Here is a 14554-nt window from a genome sequence, read left to right as displayed (position 1 = left end):
GGGAAAGAGGAAATGGCTTCAAATTGCTGAGGTCAGAGGAGAAAGTGTGAAGGAGAATGGACAGAGAAGGGCAGATGTGCCCAGGGAGGGTGAAGCAGCCACGCTTGCTCTGCCCACTGTGCTGAGCACCAGGGCTGCCTGCTGACCTGCTGTGCTTATTTGGTTGATTTTACTTTGAACTGAACTCCTTTGCAGATGGGAAAAGAAAGATCTGAGGTTAACAGGGATGTGGACTGGTTCTTTTCTCACAAGGTAATGACCAGAGAGCAGATCTTTGCTCTGTCTGCACAAGGCCTTCAGGAGGCCTTGCTACAGCTTTCTCAGGTAGTTAACAAAGCAGGCAGTAAAAAAAACCTCTTAGAATATCAATACCTGTCACCAGTAATTGAATTTTTAGTATTCCTTTCATTGTAGAGACTTGTAGAGAGTTAATGAACCACTCCCAAGTTCCTTTAAGTGCTCCTCAGTGGTACCTCCACACTCCCTCTCACCCCACTCACTGCATGAGCCACTTTTTGCTTTTGCACAATGGGAGTTGGTCTCCACTTACCAAAAAGGTGGGGGATCCCAAGCAAGTGATTTTCAGCCCCTGGCAAAACTGTTCCTCCAGTTTCAGGAGAAGCAAAGGTAAATGGCTGAGGCACATTAGGCAACTTCAACATGAAATGAAAATTCTGCTCAGCCACATGTGAAACTGTGCTGGGGCTTAGGGACACACAAGTCAGCACAGAGAAGAGGAAGGACTTAGGAAAAGTGGCATCAATCGTTTACATCCAATTCCACCCTCCAGGGAGGCTAAACTCTGTTTTCCCTAAGGCTGGTGAGAGTTGGGAACCTAGAATGGCCTTGAGAGAAGCAGGAAGAGAAAGCCCTGGTGTAACTGGAACCCTGCATGTGCCCACACCCCTCCATTTCAGTGACCTATAATGCTCAGAAAAATCAGTGCCATGTCCCCATGCATGGGGACAATTGCTTGCTGTCCTGCCCCACCATTGCTGACCCATGGTCTTTTCCATTTCCCCTCTTAGCTCACACCTTCTCCATTCCTGTGTGCTCCTAGTGCTGCCAAACTGTAGTGCCTTTCCTCTGCTGCCAAGGAACAGACCATGTACTTTGCAGGGCAGCCCAGTTGGACTGTTAAGCTACAGCTCAAATCCAACAGGAACTCTTTCCAATCAGTGTGTCAGAAGGCTGGAACCTGCAAGGACCAGGCTGGAACCTCCATCAAGGGGATGCAGGAAGGTGCTGCACAGGACTACACAGGATGCAAAGAGTGAGACACATCCTGCAGAACTCCCAGGTGCTGAGAGGACACCTGAAGCAGTGACCCATCCACAGTGCAACCTCATTTGCCTCACTCTACTGACCTGCCCAATGTTGAAAGTCAACGTGATGGCATAATAAAAGTTGGAGTTGGCACTTCCTGCATAAATCCAGAGATGCCACAGGACTGGGAACAGGAGGGAGCAGACAATGAGCACACAGGACAGGATGAAGATGTTCCGGAGAACTGCAAAAGAAAACCAAGCTGTTAGAATGTTGCACTACTGAGCAGCCACACACACCACCAGCAGTGGGAGTCAGGGCTGTGCAGGGGGTAGAGGCACGTGCCCACATGTACTTCTCTCCAATAACCTTTCACACTTTGCTTTCATAATTTCCTGGCTTTTATAAGAATTCCACTATACTTCCCTTGAAAATAAATCCTTCGGCCTTTGTTAGAGAGTGAAAACCTCATTTGTAGCTCTTTCCTTCCAGGTACAGCTTCCAAACACCCTTCCTTGGAGGACTTTGGGTTTTTGGTGTCTACCCTACAGCAACCAGCAGTTTTGAGAAGGGTCTTTCCAGCAGCACCACGCTTCAGAGAGCAGAGCACACCGTTCCCTGGCCTTGTCTAGCTGACAACAAAGGAAAGAAACGAAGTTGTGGGCCATAGGAAAACAGATGCTTTCCCAGGAGGTGGAAAGGAAATAAAAGCACCATCAAAGAAGCAAACTTATATAGGCCAAATGTGTTATAACCACACAAACTCAGGAGGTGCAAGTGTGGCCAGAATCATAAGTCTGCATGTGTCTGGTGGACAAAAACAAAGCACAGCGTTGTCTAAAAGAGCCAGGCACTGCTAGGCCAGAAGAGATGTTTTTTCTGTGAACTATTTATGCCTGTCCTTGGGCAGCAGCATCGTAGTTCAGCACTTGTGTTGCTGTCCTTGGCTCAGCTGATGTCTCTGAGGGTGACTGAAAGGCCCTGGACTGTTCCGCAGCGGAAGGAGCTGCCGGATATTTGAAGAGCCTTGTCACATCCAAACATCTTCACACCTATCTATTTAAACAACTTCTTTAAGCAGCTCTATTTGCTCACTGTAGGGTGGGAGCACGTGGCACGTCCCTCTCACTGGCCATAGTCCCCTTATCTGCAACTGAGCTCTGCTGAATCAGGGCTTCTTCCTCAGACATGCAGCACCTGCCGAGCTGTGATGCTCTCAGGGTCAGCCCGGGGGGCTCCCTGCCCTGTTCTGTCACAGTCCCCAGCTTTCCCTAGTCTGAAACTATTAGAGCAGATGGTCTCCAAGTCTCTGGACCCCTGATTCTGTCTCCTGACATCATGCAGGCTAGATGTCCACAGACACACTTGGCCTGGGTTGGAGAAGACTGCAGTAAAAGCCCTGGGCAACCTGGCAGGGGTAGTCAGAGCAGTTGGTCTAAGCAAAAAACAGCAGGAAAACTTCCAAGAGTGTCAGGTTTGCAAAATCTCCCCAGTGCAGCAGGTTCTAGAGACTGAGTTTGAAAATCATCAGGAAGCTCTCTGGTGATTTCAAGAGCTCTTTATGAAGAGGCTCTTTATGAAGTGTTTTAGAAAAACTGGACTTGAAGCACTTCAGTTACTTCCACTTCAAGCACAAAAGCAGATGCAAACCAAAAAGCCACAGCAAGGGGCAGGATTTTGAGGCTGGGGGACTCACCAACTGCTGAAGGACTTTTCAAATTGCACAGCCTGAGATGGGAGTGAAGCACTGGAAAGATGGATGTACTTTAAATAAGCCACATCCCTTGTGCAGGACTGTAAAAGGTTCTTACCAAATAAAGTTCATCCCCACAACAACTGGGAGAGAAGGGGAAGGAACAAGTAAAGGAACAAGTGAATAACATTCCCTCCTTGACCAATTTCAACCCTAAGTCCTAAAGACACATCAGAGACTTTATCACCAGAAAAATCAAACCTCCTTCCAGCCCAGCCCAAGGAGGCCACAGGAGCCAGCAGACAAGGGTCTGGTTTGGTTTAGTGGTGACAACTAGTGGACAGACTTTCTCATTCCAGACAGGGAACAATCAGCCACAAAGAACTTACATCTGTAAAGGTGGCTCCAGACTGGCAGGAAGGCCATGTACAGGGCAACATCTCCAACAGTTGGGTAGGACTTGAAGATAGAGATGATTGCAATCTGGACAAACATGAAGAACACGGGGTGTTCCCTAGGAGAAAAGACACAGAGAAGGAGAGGATGCAGTAGGGTCTCTGGAAACTGGAAATAAGTACCAACAAGGGCATAAGTGTACTGTGAGACAGGCCCAGAGGCCTCTTGTACCCCTGCTCTCTCCAAACAAGCTTCCCAGTGCTGGCTGGGATAGACTGAGCTGCTCTGCAGAGGAGCAGTGTCAAGAGGATGCACATCTGTTCACTGTCCTCCAACAGGGACGTGGTGTCTCAGCTCAAAATACATTTGTCCAGTTGGTCAGCCCACCTGCTCTTCCCCAGCTCTTTCTTCCTCACCAAAAAGCACCTCCACTCTGAAGGTTGTTTGGAGAAGCCCACAGTTATCCCTCTGGTGTGTCATGATGTCTGGATCCATTCCAAGACAACAGGATAAGCAGGCATATTCATGGGTGTTTGTATCAGGAAGAAGAGTAACACTGGGAGCACTGTGCACTAGGAATGTGCCCAAGATTTCACTTTTTTTCCTGACTAAAAAGAATTTGAAGTTCCAGCCAAGAGTTCTTGCTTTCTGCCTACACTGACTTCTGCTGTCAGGGAGCAGGCACCTCCACAGCCTCCATTTCTGCACTCTCTTTGATGCCTGCACAGACACAGCAGAGCCCAACTCATTCCATCTAAGGGGAATAAAGATTCAAAATTTTGGGAGATCTTTTCCAGGCTTGTAGATCCAGACATCTATTACCAGCCTTACAAGCTTCCACTGCACAACTAAGAGTAAAAAAAATGAGCAGAGAAACATACTTACTTTAGCTTTATTGCCAAGGGGATGGTGTAGAAGAACACGTTGATTTGAAACACACATACGAAGAAAAGACTAAAGTGTTCAAACATCTCTGCAAAGAAGTACCAGAAAAGGCCAATATTGGGAGTCAGATCCGGAACAGAAAGGCTGAAATTTGAAGGCAACATTTTAAAATGGTTGGTTTACACTTCTATGCTTCTGTTACATTAATTCATCATTGCGTGAATCTAGACTTTCAATCCATGGAGAGGAAGCTGAAGGGGTAACAATCTGAACAGAAAAGGAACTGATCCTTCCCTATGTGCCCATCAGGATTTAAACCATTCCCAGGCAGACACTTCTCCAGAGACAAAAATTTCTCAGCCACGGTAGCTCAATGATCAAATCAGTTTCTAATAAAGCCAGTGGAAAACACCTCCTGTCTTCTCTACTTTGAGCTGTTATTAACCAGCAGAAGTTGGCTGACACCTGCTCTCCTTCACACACTTCTCCTTTTCTTGCATTGCCAGTAAAATCACAGATCACACACTCCTCAGGACAGGGTGTGGGGCACCTGTGTGTGATGCACAATAATCAACATAAGGAGGGCTGGACAGAAAACCAGTAAAAAACTTTATACTTACATAAACCCGTAAACAGACGGAATAAAATCCCAGGAGTTGAGGAGGAAGAAGGAGAGGCAGATGATCACCACCAGGCTGCAGAGGTACAGGGCTGCATACTGCATTGTGTAGAGCCAGAAGCTTTTACTTTTCAGTTTTATTGGTATGAACTGACGCTGGAAATAAGAACCAAGGCAGATAGATAGTCCTCAGCAGGTAGAAAGGCACCAGAAAGCCTGAGTGTTCTGAACATCATTTCAAATCAGTGCCCTGTGGCATTGGAAGGAGCAGCTCTCAAGCACAATTTGCTTGGTGTTCTTCCCTCTGGCCAGTTGAGTCATTCATACACATCACACATATTTCCAGAGCTGTGCTTGAAAATCCAGTAGCCAAGCTGGTCACTTCTGCTTGACTTCTGACTGGTATGGGTTGGAAGGGACCTTAAAGATAATCTAGTCCCAACCCTCTGCCACAGGCAGGGACACCTCCCACCAGCCCAGGTTGCTCCAAGCCCCATCCAACCTGCCCTTCAACACTGCCAGGGATGGGGCAGCCACAGCTTCCCTGGGCAGCCTGGGCCAGGGTCTTCCTACACTCAGGGGAAGAATTTCCTCTTCATGTCTAATCTAAATCTAATCCCTCTTCCAGTTTGAAACCATTCACCCCTCATCCCATCACCCCTTGCCCTTGTCCAAAGTCCCTCCCCAGCTTTCCTGGAGCCCCTTCAGGCACTGGAAGGTGCTCTAAGGTCTCCCTGGAGCCTTCTCTTCTCCAGGCTGAACCCCCCAACTCTCCTGCCTGTCTCCAGAGCAGAGCTGCTCCAGCCCTCCCATCATCTCCATGGCCTCCTCGGGACTCACTCCTAGAGCTCCATGTCCTTATTGTGTTGTGCCTCCAGAACTGGACACAGCAGACCCTGCAGTGCTGCTGCCTTCTGCTGCAGGATCCCACATCAACTGGGCAAGTGAGAACCCTGCTCCACCACTCAGCACCCTGTGATGGCAGGTTCCCACCACACAGACTGGCACTCATGCTCCACTGAAAGGACATCCAGTGGGTTCCTAAGGACAAAGGAGCCCCTCTAAAAGGCTGCCTCCTCAGACAGAGGCAACTGCTGCAGCTCTGCCACTGCCACGTGTCCTGATGTCAACCAAAGACCTTGTCACATAACATGACATACAGGTGTCTCACTCCAGGAGGTCCCTGGCTGAATTTGTAAAGACAAATATACACACAGGGGAAAACTCCTTTGGGAATTACTCAGACTTCTGTAGTTCTGGAGCTTTTCCATTTGGTACTAGGGCTTCCACTGGCAGGAGATACTCAGACAGCCCCCTTCACCTGATGTGTGCTCTGGGTAAAGCACGTGCTACTTTCTCTGCCACAGTGTGTTGAACACCACCTGCTGGAACAATATAAGTAAGCTTACTATGGATTTTAGGAAGGACAGATTGGAAAGTTCTGCAGAAAAGCTATTAAATTCTGCACAAAGAATGCAGGAAAGTTCATGGACAAGTATGGATAAAAGAATATCCACTAGCACTGTCTCCTGGAAAAGCTGCACCCACATCTCAAAGCACTTGTTGCTTGAGAACACAACACTTGGACTTTACTGTCACTTCACTTTGACTACAGTTAAAAGAGAACAAATGAGACCAAAATATAAATATATATAAAAATTAGCAAACTGAACAAGCAACACTAATTGCAGGAGTTCTTGTCTTACAAAGAGTAATCATAGTAACATTTCTGAAAAAAGACGAGACATTCATGTCAGATAGTCAGGGAAAGAAAACAAAGCTATTTTCAATTCTCTTTTGAATCACAGAATCATCAAGGTTGGAAAAGATCTTCAAGATCATCAGGTCCAACCATCCACCACTAAAACATCTTATGAAACACCACATCCACACCTTTTTTGAACACCTCCAGGGATGGTGCCTCCACCACCTCCCTGGGCAGCCTGTTCCAAGGCCTCAACACTCTTTCTCTGAAGGAATTTTATCTAGTATCTAATCTGAACCTCCTCTGGTGCAACTTGACCCCATTTCCTCTTGTCCTATCGCTAGTCACTAGGGAGAAGAGGCCAACACCCACCTCACAATGACCCAATGACCTCCTTTCAGGTAGTTGTAGAGAGCAATGAGGTCTCCCCTCAGCCTCCTCTTCTCCAGGCTGAACAGCCCCAGCTCCCTCAGCCTCTCCTCATAGGGCCAGTTCTCAAGACCCTGATCAGCTTAGTTGCCCTTCTCTGCACCCTTTCCAGCAACTCAATGTCCTTCTTAGACTGCACACAGTGCTCGAGGTGCAGTCTCACCAAGGCCAAATAGTAGAGGGGCAGGACCACCTCCCTGGTCTTGCTGGTCACACTGTTCCTGATGCAGGCCAGGATGGTGTTGGCCTTCTTGGCCACCACTCTTTCTGGGAAGAAATTTTTCCTTATATCCAATATGAACCTCCCCTGGTGCAGCTTGACCCCACCTCCTCTTGTCCTGTTGCTGGTGACCAGGGAGAAGAGCCCAACACCCACCTCACCACAACCTCCTCTCAGGCAGTTGTAGAGAGCAATGAGGTCTCCCCTCTCCAGGCTGAACAGCCCCAGCTCAGCCTCTCCTCATCAGACCTGTTCTCCAGACCCCTCATCAGCCTGGTTGCCTTTCTCTGCCCCCTCTCCAGCACCTCCATGTCCTTCCTATCCTGTGATGCCCAAACCTGCCCCCAGTGCTCGAGGTGCAGCCTCCCCAAGGCTGAGCAGAGGGGCAGGATCACCTCCCTGGTGCTGCTGGTCACACTGCTCCTGATGCAAGCCAGGGTGGTGGTGGCCTTCTTGGCCACCTGGGCACATTACTGGCTCACATTCAGTCAGCTCAGAGCTGAATAAGCTGAAGAGCTGGCTCTGAAGCTCAGAGATTAGGGAATAGGCTGTAATGAACCTATTCTTTAGATTAGTCATGAGGAAGACAGGACAGAAGAAAGACTGGCAACACACTCCACAGCAGGACTTTCAGAATGGCAAAAAGAATAAAAATTATATCTAAGTGATGCATGAATTTGGATAAGAATCCTCTGGCAGCCACCACAGACTTGCTTTCCTCCCACACCAGAATAAGATGAGCAAATGATCAGGTTTCATTAAATGCATTATAATCTGGGCTCTCTATTAATCCCTTGCTTACAGTGTCAGCAGGAGAGCTAAGAGAGAGGAGGGGAAGCAGGCAGGCAAAAGCTCAAAAAGAGTTGTCTCAGCTTTAAGCCTTCTCCTTGCCCACAGAAGTTCCCTCCAGCTGGGCTGGTTCTGCCTGGAGCACAGAATCACTAAGGCTGGAAAAGACCTTTAAGATCACCAAGTCCAGCCTATGACCAACACCCCCACATCTCCAGACCATGGCACTAAGTGCCACCTCCAGCCTTTCCTGGAACACCTCCAGGGATGGTGCCTCCACCACTGCCCTGGGCAGTCCATCCCAAGGTCTGATCACCCTTTCTATGGGGAAGTGCTTCCTGATATCCAACCCAAACCTCACCTGGAGCAGCTTCAGGCCAGGCCCTCTCATCCTGTCACTGGTTGCCTGGAAAAAGAGCCCAGCCCCACCTGAGCACAACCTCCCTTGAGGTGGTTGTAGAGAGTGAGAAGGTCCCTCCTGAGTCTACTCTTCTCCAGGCTAAATAACCTCAGCTCCCTCAGCCTCTCCTCATCAGACTTTCCCTCTAGTCCCTTCACCAACCTTGTTGCAGCACCTCAGGATCCTTCTTGCAGTGATGGGCCCAGAACTGCCACCAGGACTGGAGGTGAGGCCTCACCAGTGCTGGGCACAGGGGAGAATCACATCCCTGCTCCTGCTGGCCACACCATTCCTGATACAAGCCAGGATGCCACTGGCCTCCCAGGCCACCTGAGCACACTGCTGGCTCATATTCAACAGGCTGTCAACCAGTGCTCCCAGGTCCCTCTTTGCTGGGCTGCTCTCCAGCCACTCTTCCCCCAGCCTGTAGCTCTGCAGGGCATAACTGTGGCCAAAGTGTCTGTCTGCTGGGACACTGTGCACCTAGGCCTGATCCTGCTCAGCCCTGCTGGAATTCAGGGGGAGGGAGAAAGGACAAGGGGAACCCAGCACTTTCACAAGCACATGCCTCTTGCCATTCAACTCCAGACCAGCATTTCCGAGTGGGAGTGAGTCAAACATTCAGCTCCTCATTCAAACACAGCTCAGCGACCCAGGGCAGTGCAAAGGAAATTTTCCAGGTCTAAAACCCTCACTGCTGCTCACATGACACTTATTTCAGCCAAGCTGAACAACAGTCAGTTCTGTAGGTGACTTTCTGCTCTTCTCTCTCTGCACAGGCACCCCCATTAAGGCTTCAAACCTCCCATGGCTTGAGGTGAGTCACTTTCTCTATAACTCAGGACTTGCCTGGCTGCCCTCTCCATCACTAAGGACTGTCCCTGCACAGCTACAGGAGGGTGACAGGAACCAAGGGTTAGAAATCACCTACCTGTAGCAGGTAAAGGAGTGCTGGAGCAAACAGTGTGAGAGGGTAGAGTGACTGGTATGTTGCTAAGGCCAGGAACACAGCACTGAGGAAGGCACTACCTGCAAAGAAAAACACTCATATTCATTTGTAAGGAACATTTGATATAAACAGCCTTACAGACAGGAAAGAAATGCATCACCAACATCAGACCACCACTTAAAGGTGCCAATGTGTCCAGGAGAGTGTCCTTTCCTAGCCACAGTTTGAACCAAGAATGACTCACAGCAAAGTGATTCTCACACAAGAAAGAACCACCAGCTGGTTCGTGGCTCTTGACATTCACACACAGCAACAGGATCATTCAGGCTGTACCTAGACCATGGTGAGTGCTGTTCATGCATGAGAATGCAGTCACTGAAGTGGTATCTGCAGGCACCAGCTGTTAATTCATACTGGGCATGCTGGATAACCTCATCACCAGACTGTATCAGAGTCTTCAGCAAAGCTCTGTGACAGAGCATTCCTTCAGAGTCTTCAGCAAAGCTCTGTGACAGAGCAAGGGCAACTCTGCAGCTGAAGGAATGAAGCAGCATGAGCCTGACTTCAGATACCAAAATTGAGGTACAGAAAGGATTAGCCCAACTTTTCAAAGTGGTCTTAAAAATACAAATGCCTTTCTTGAGAAAGCTTTATTTGAGCTGCCTCGGGTCAAGCTAAATGCTGAGAACTCATTGTCCAACTGCCAACACCAGAAATCAAGTCCAGAAGGTCCCAGACTAATCAATAAAAACACAAGTCCCCAGTGCAGCAGCCTGGTTACAGCTTTCAGTCTTATGTCACCTGATGGAAATAATCTGTAAAAATACAACTTAGACAGCAGGACTCCTGCCTGTGCATGGGACTTATTGTCAGCCCACTGCCACCAAACACTTGCTAAGCTTTTCTCTGCTTCTCCCTTTGGAAAGGGAAATGACAGGGTTACTTGGTGATGAGCCTTCTCCACCCTTCAGCTACACCTTCCTAGACAGGAACCTCCCTGTCCCCTTCCATTGAGTGTTCCATTCTGCACAGAACTAACAAACTGGTGTCCAGAAATCACTGTCAAAACCCGAGATCCTCTTTGCCCCTTTTCAAACCCAGAGGCTCCACCCTCCCAGGCAGGGAGGAGACATGAGGGCAGCCCCTGAAGCTTTGTCTACGGCTGAATGTCTTAGAGCATCAGTGAAACAGAATCAGCTTAACTAAATGGACCCCACTTATTTGCTTTTGCAAATGATTTTAAATCAACCCCCCTCCTGCCTCAATTATTCAACAACTGGAGGAACACTTCCTTTTGGAAACACCAATAAAACCAATCTGTACCAGCTTTCTTCACAATGTTTGGAGACAAGAGATCAGACTGACCTTGCCTCTTATAAAGTAGAGAACTCTTCAAACTTACATGACAAATCACACACACTAAAAGGCTTTAGAACTGGGGAGCCATAAAATAAAACCTGGTATTATGCATAAAATTAATGGAACAGCTATTCTGTCATCATCTAGTCAGCTGTGCCAGTATGGGTCTTTGGTTACTATTTCTGCTTTTAATTAGCTCAATTAGCTAATTTCAAACCAAGGTTGCAACTGTGAGTGAAAGCCAAGCAATAGCTGCAGGCAACTGCTTTTGAATAGAAGTTCAAACATACCCTTTGAAAATAAATAGCACACAACCCTTTAAATGCATATTCATGTACAGAAGAGCAGCAGAGCTTTATGGCCTCCTACACACAGACACACACTTTCTTCATACACAGAAAACTATTCAGAGCCATCCAGGAAGTCAGTTTTAAGAAATTAAACTTCTAGGTACACTGAGATGAAACATGTTTTAACTTGACTATAACACCTCCTGATCTCTAGTGATTTCAGGCAGAACTTTGACCTTCCTCTAGTCTCTGCTTCTGATGAGTTACACTGAGATCTTTCTAGCAATCATATTTATGAAGTTCCACCTTGACTTAATTTCTGAGAAGTTTCTAATCTTTCCAGAAAGACATACTGAACCATTTTCAGTTCCTTGTGTTACCTTTTATTGTAGCTAAAATGAAGAATGCAGTGACAGTGTTGTTGATGGCACAGGTGGACTTTGCCACACAAGACATCACAGTGTAGGGGTTTAACAGGTAGCTGCAAAAGAGCAAAGCTTCAGTTACATTCAGAGGAAACATTCAAGACATTCAAAAGAAAAACAGGCACAATTTGCCATTTCAGTTTCTGCACATTGATGGGATGTTCTCGTCATCAAGTTCATTCAGCTCAACAGCTGCTTCAGTCTGGAGAAAAAAACAGATCCTTGGGTTGTAACCTTGGAAAAGTGATCACATGGAGCACACTGGAGGAGATAGTTGGGAAATGTCTAAAATGCAAGTTGTATCCTAGAAAAAAACTACCAAACGTGTTGTTTGCTTTGCAGAAACGTTGTGCATTTATTCAGTCAGATCTAGGAATGTTTGGTCCAAAGTAAACTCTTTCTGCTACTCATATCTACTGACTCTGAGAAAGTAATACAAATAAGAAGATCACAGAATGTCAGGGGTTGGGAGGGACCTCTGAAGATCATCAAGTCCAACCCCCCTGCTAGAGCAGGACCAAAACTAGGGCAGGTCACTCAGAAAGGCATCCAGACAGGTCTGGAAAGTCTCCAGAGGAGGAGACTCCACAGCCTCTCTGGGCAGCCTGTCCCAGGGCTCTGTCACCCTCACAGCAAAGAAGTTCTTCCTCACGTTGAGGTGGAACTTCCTCTGCTTCAGTTTGAATCCATTGCCCCTCGTCCTGTCCCAGGGCACAAGTGACAAGAGCTTGTCCCTGCCTTCTGGATGCCCTCATGTATTGATAGACATTCATTAGATCCCCGCTCAGTCTTCTCCTCTCCAGACTGAACAGCCCCAGGTCTCTCAGCCTTTCCTCATCAGGCAGGTGTTCCAGTCCCTTCATCATCCTTGTGGCCTCCTTTGGACTCTCCAGTAGATCCCTGTCCCTCTTAAACTGGGGAACCCAGAACTGGACACAACACTCTAAGTGAGGTCTCACCAGGGCCCAGTAGAGGGGCAGGAGAACCTCCCTTGACCTGCTGGAGACACTTCTCCTAATGTACCCCAAGATACCATTGGCCTTCTTGGCCACAAGGGCACATTGTCGTCCCATGGATAACTAGACAGCAAGATGGAAATAAATCCTGAGACACTGGCAGAGTCTCCCCCCACCCAGTTGCACCTGCACACTCCTTCTATGGCAAAGCCACCATTTATGTGTCACCACAACATGATCTGAGCACAACACCTGTCACAGCTATGAAAATCTGGCATATTTTAATGGCAATTATGGAAAGACATCAAGCTTTGAACACCTTCTCCTTCCAGAATGCCCAGGACACCAGCTCCTTTGGGAAAGGAGAATTACAATAACCTCAAAAGCACATAAAACTGTTTTGAGGGATTACCAATACAATAAGGAAGATCAGCATTGCTAACAATGAAATCAATCATCACAGTGAGTAGATGGGGCTGATAATTTCCTAATTATCTTTTGATATAATTGTTTTCCCTACTTCCCCAAGTCCCAGCCTGGCTTTGTCTTTGTGTTTCCAGAGAGAGAACCTGCAGCAGGACAGGTTCCTGCCAGCCTTGCTGTGGTAATGTGCAACAATGGCAAACACAAACCAGTCTTTAATTGACAGATTCTACCTTTCTCACCCTGGGGAATTTACTATTTGACAAAATTAATAAAAAAGGAAGAAAACATAACAACTTTCCTAATGAAAAGTTTCTCTGTCAAAGAATAATTCAGATTATAATGGATTCACATCAAAATCCCAATAAAAATAATTAATTTATGTTAGTAACTTGCTTGTATATTATTAATTTTAGCTGAAACCTTCTGAAATAAAAAGATGTTTAGTACACAGAGGAACACTGAGATATGACAGTACTAAGATGACTTGAAGATTTAGGTGAGACATGAGGAGGAAATTCTTTGCTGTGAGGATGGTGAGAGCCTGGCCCAGGCTGCCCAGGGAAGCTGTGGCTGCCCCATCCCTGGCAGTGTTGAAGGGCAGGTTGGATGGGGCTTGGAGCAGCCTGGGCTGGTGGGAGGTGTCCCTGCCCATGCAGGGGGGTTGGAGCTAGATGATCTTTAAGGTCCCTTCCAACCCAAACCATGCTGTGATTCTAGGACCACCTGAAGATATCTTTGAATTATTAGAAGCAGTTCTGGGATAGTCAAGCTGTGATATCCAGCAGACATTTTGTTCAACTGCTGAAAACTTCTACCTAACTTTTCTGAAAAGACACCTGAGACATTTGGAGGCATAAAAGGAGTTTTGAGGACATTAGCATCCAGGCAAAAGAAATGGTGATCTGTGCAGACACAACATTCTTGCTACCAAATTAATGACCTTGTCCTATTGAGTCTGTTTTACATGGCCTGAGTGAATTCCCTTGTTGGCAACTCACATTTGGAAAAGCATCTGATTTTCACTTTCAGAGTATTCAGGGCTGGGGGGATTTTTATGTGTAATAGGAAAATGAGAAGTTCTGAAGAAAAAAAACAATCTTCAACACATGCTGAAGTCCCAAAGCAGCCAAGTAGCACCTAGAGGGAGCTGAGGGAGTAACACTTACCACAGTGCTACCTTTAGAGGGATGTAGTGCATCTCCATGGGTGTCCGGATGAGTTCAGCCACATCTGGTGCATATTTATCCAGTTCTATCAGGAGCTTTTGCTTTTTAAACTGAATGAGGGAGAACAAGCAGAGACTGTCAGATCAGGAAAGTCGTTATTTTTTATTACTCAGGGTTTCTGAGCCAAAACTCATGTTATGTGAGGTATTGCACAAACAGAAATACTTAACAACTGAAGTGGAAATCAGGAGAAAACAGATCATCTCTGCTTATTTGAACCTCCCTAATTACCTGAGTCTAGCTCTTGACATGGTTGACAGTCAGTTCACCCAATTAGAGTTTAATACTTTCAAGCTTCCTAAAGCCTGTCTGGATCTCCAAGGGAAAGCTGACTTTATCAGTCCCTCTGCAACAACCAAGGCCCTGAGAAACCTAGTCACAGAAGGTCTGTGTTTTTGGTTACTGTGAAGATGGACACCTCTGTGCCACACCCCTCCGAGGGACCCAAAAATCATTCTTTATTCCATCTTGTTCTATGATGCCTTCTATCCTCCTGTGGAGACCAAAGAGAAATCTGAATT

The 14554-nt window shown here is 47.1% G+C and overlaps 1 protein-coding gene across 1 annotated transcript in view; it reads right to left on the bottom strand.

Moving 5' to 3' along the window:
* PIGU (phosphatidylinositol glycan anchor biosynthesis, class U) overlaps positions 1–14554 on the bottom strand; it is a 37256-nt gene that overhangs the window by 3136 nt on the left and 19566 nt on the right. Inside the window, exons 6-13 of the mRNA XM_009999858.1 lie at positions 14516–14526; positions 13974–14108; positions 11381–11481; positions 9334–9431; positions 4861–5015; positions 4241–4384; positions 3349–3473; positions 1368–1510 (exon numbers count right to left, since the gene is read on the bottom strand). Coding sequence (XP_009998160.1) covers positions 1368–1510; positions 3349–3473; positions 4241–4384; positions 4861–5015; positions 9334–9431; positions 11381–11481; positions 13974–14108; positions 14516–14526 — 912 coding nt within the window. The remainder of the gene's footprint in view (positions 1–1367; positions 1511–3348; positions 3474–4240; positions 4385–4860; positions 5016–9333; positions 9432–11380; positions 11482–13973; positions 14109–14515; positions 14527–14554) is intronic.

The sequence above is a fragment of the Chaetura pelagica genome, unplaced genomic scaffold (assembly GCF_000747805.2).
Source record: "Chaetura pelagica isolate M959 unplaced genomic scaffold, ChaPel_1.0 scaffold146, whole genome shotgun sequence".
NCBI classification, from domain to species: Eukaryota; Metazoa; Chordata; class Aves; order Apodiformes; family Apodidae; genus Chaetura; species Chaetura pelagica.
The sequence above is the reverse complement of the archived record's forward strand: the minus strand, read 5'-3'. Positions and strand labels throughout refer to the sequence as shown.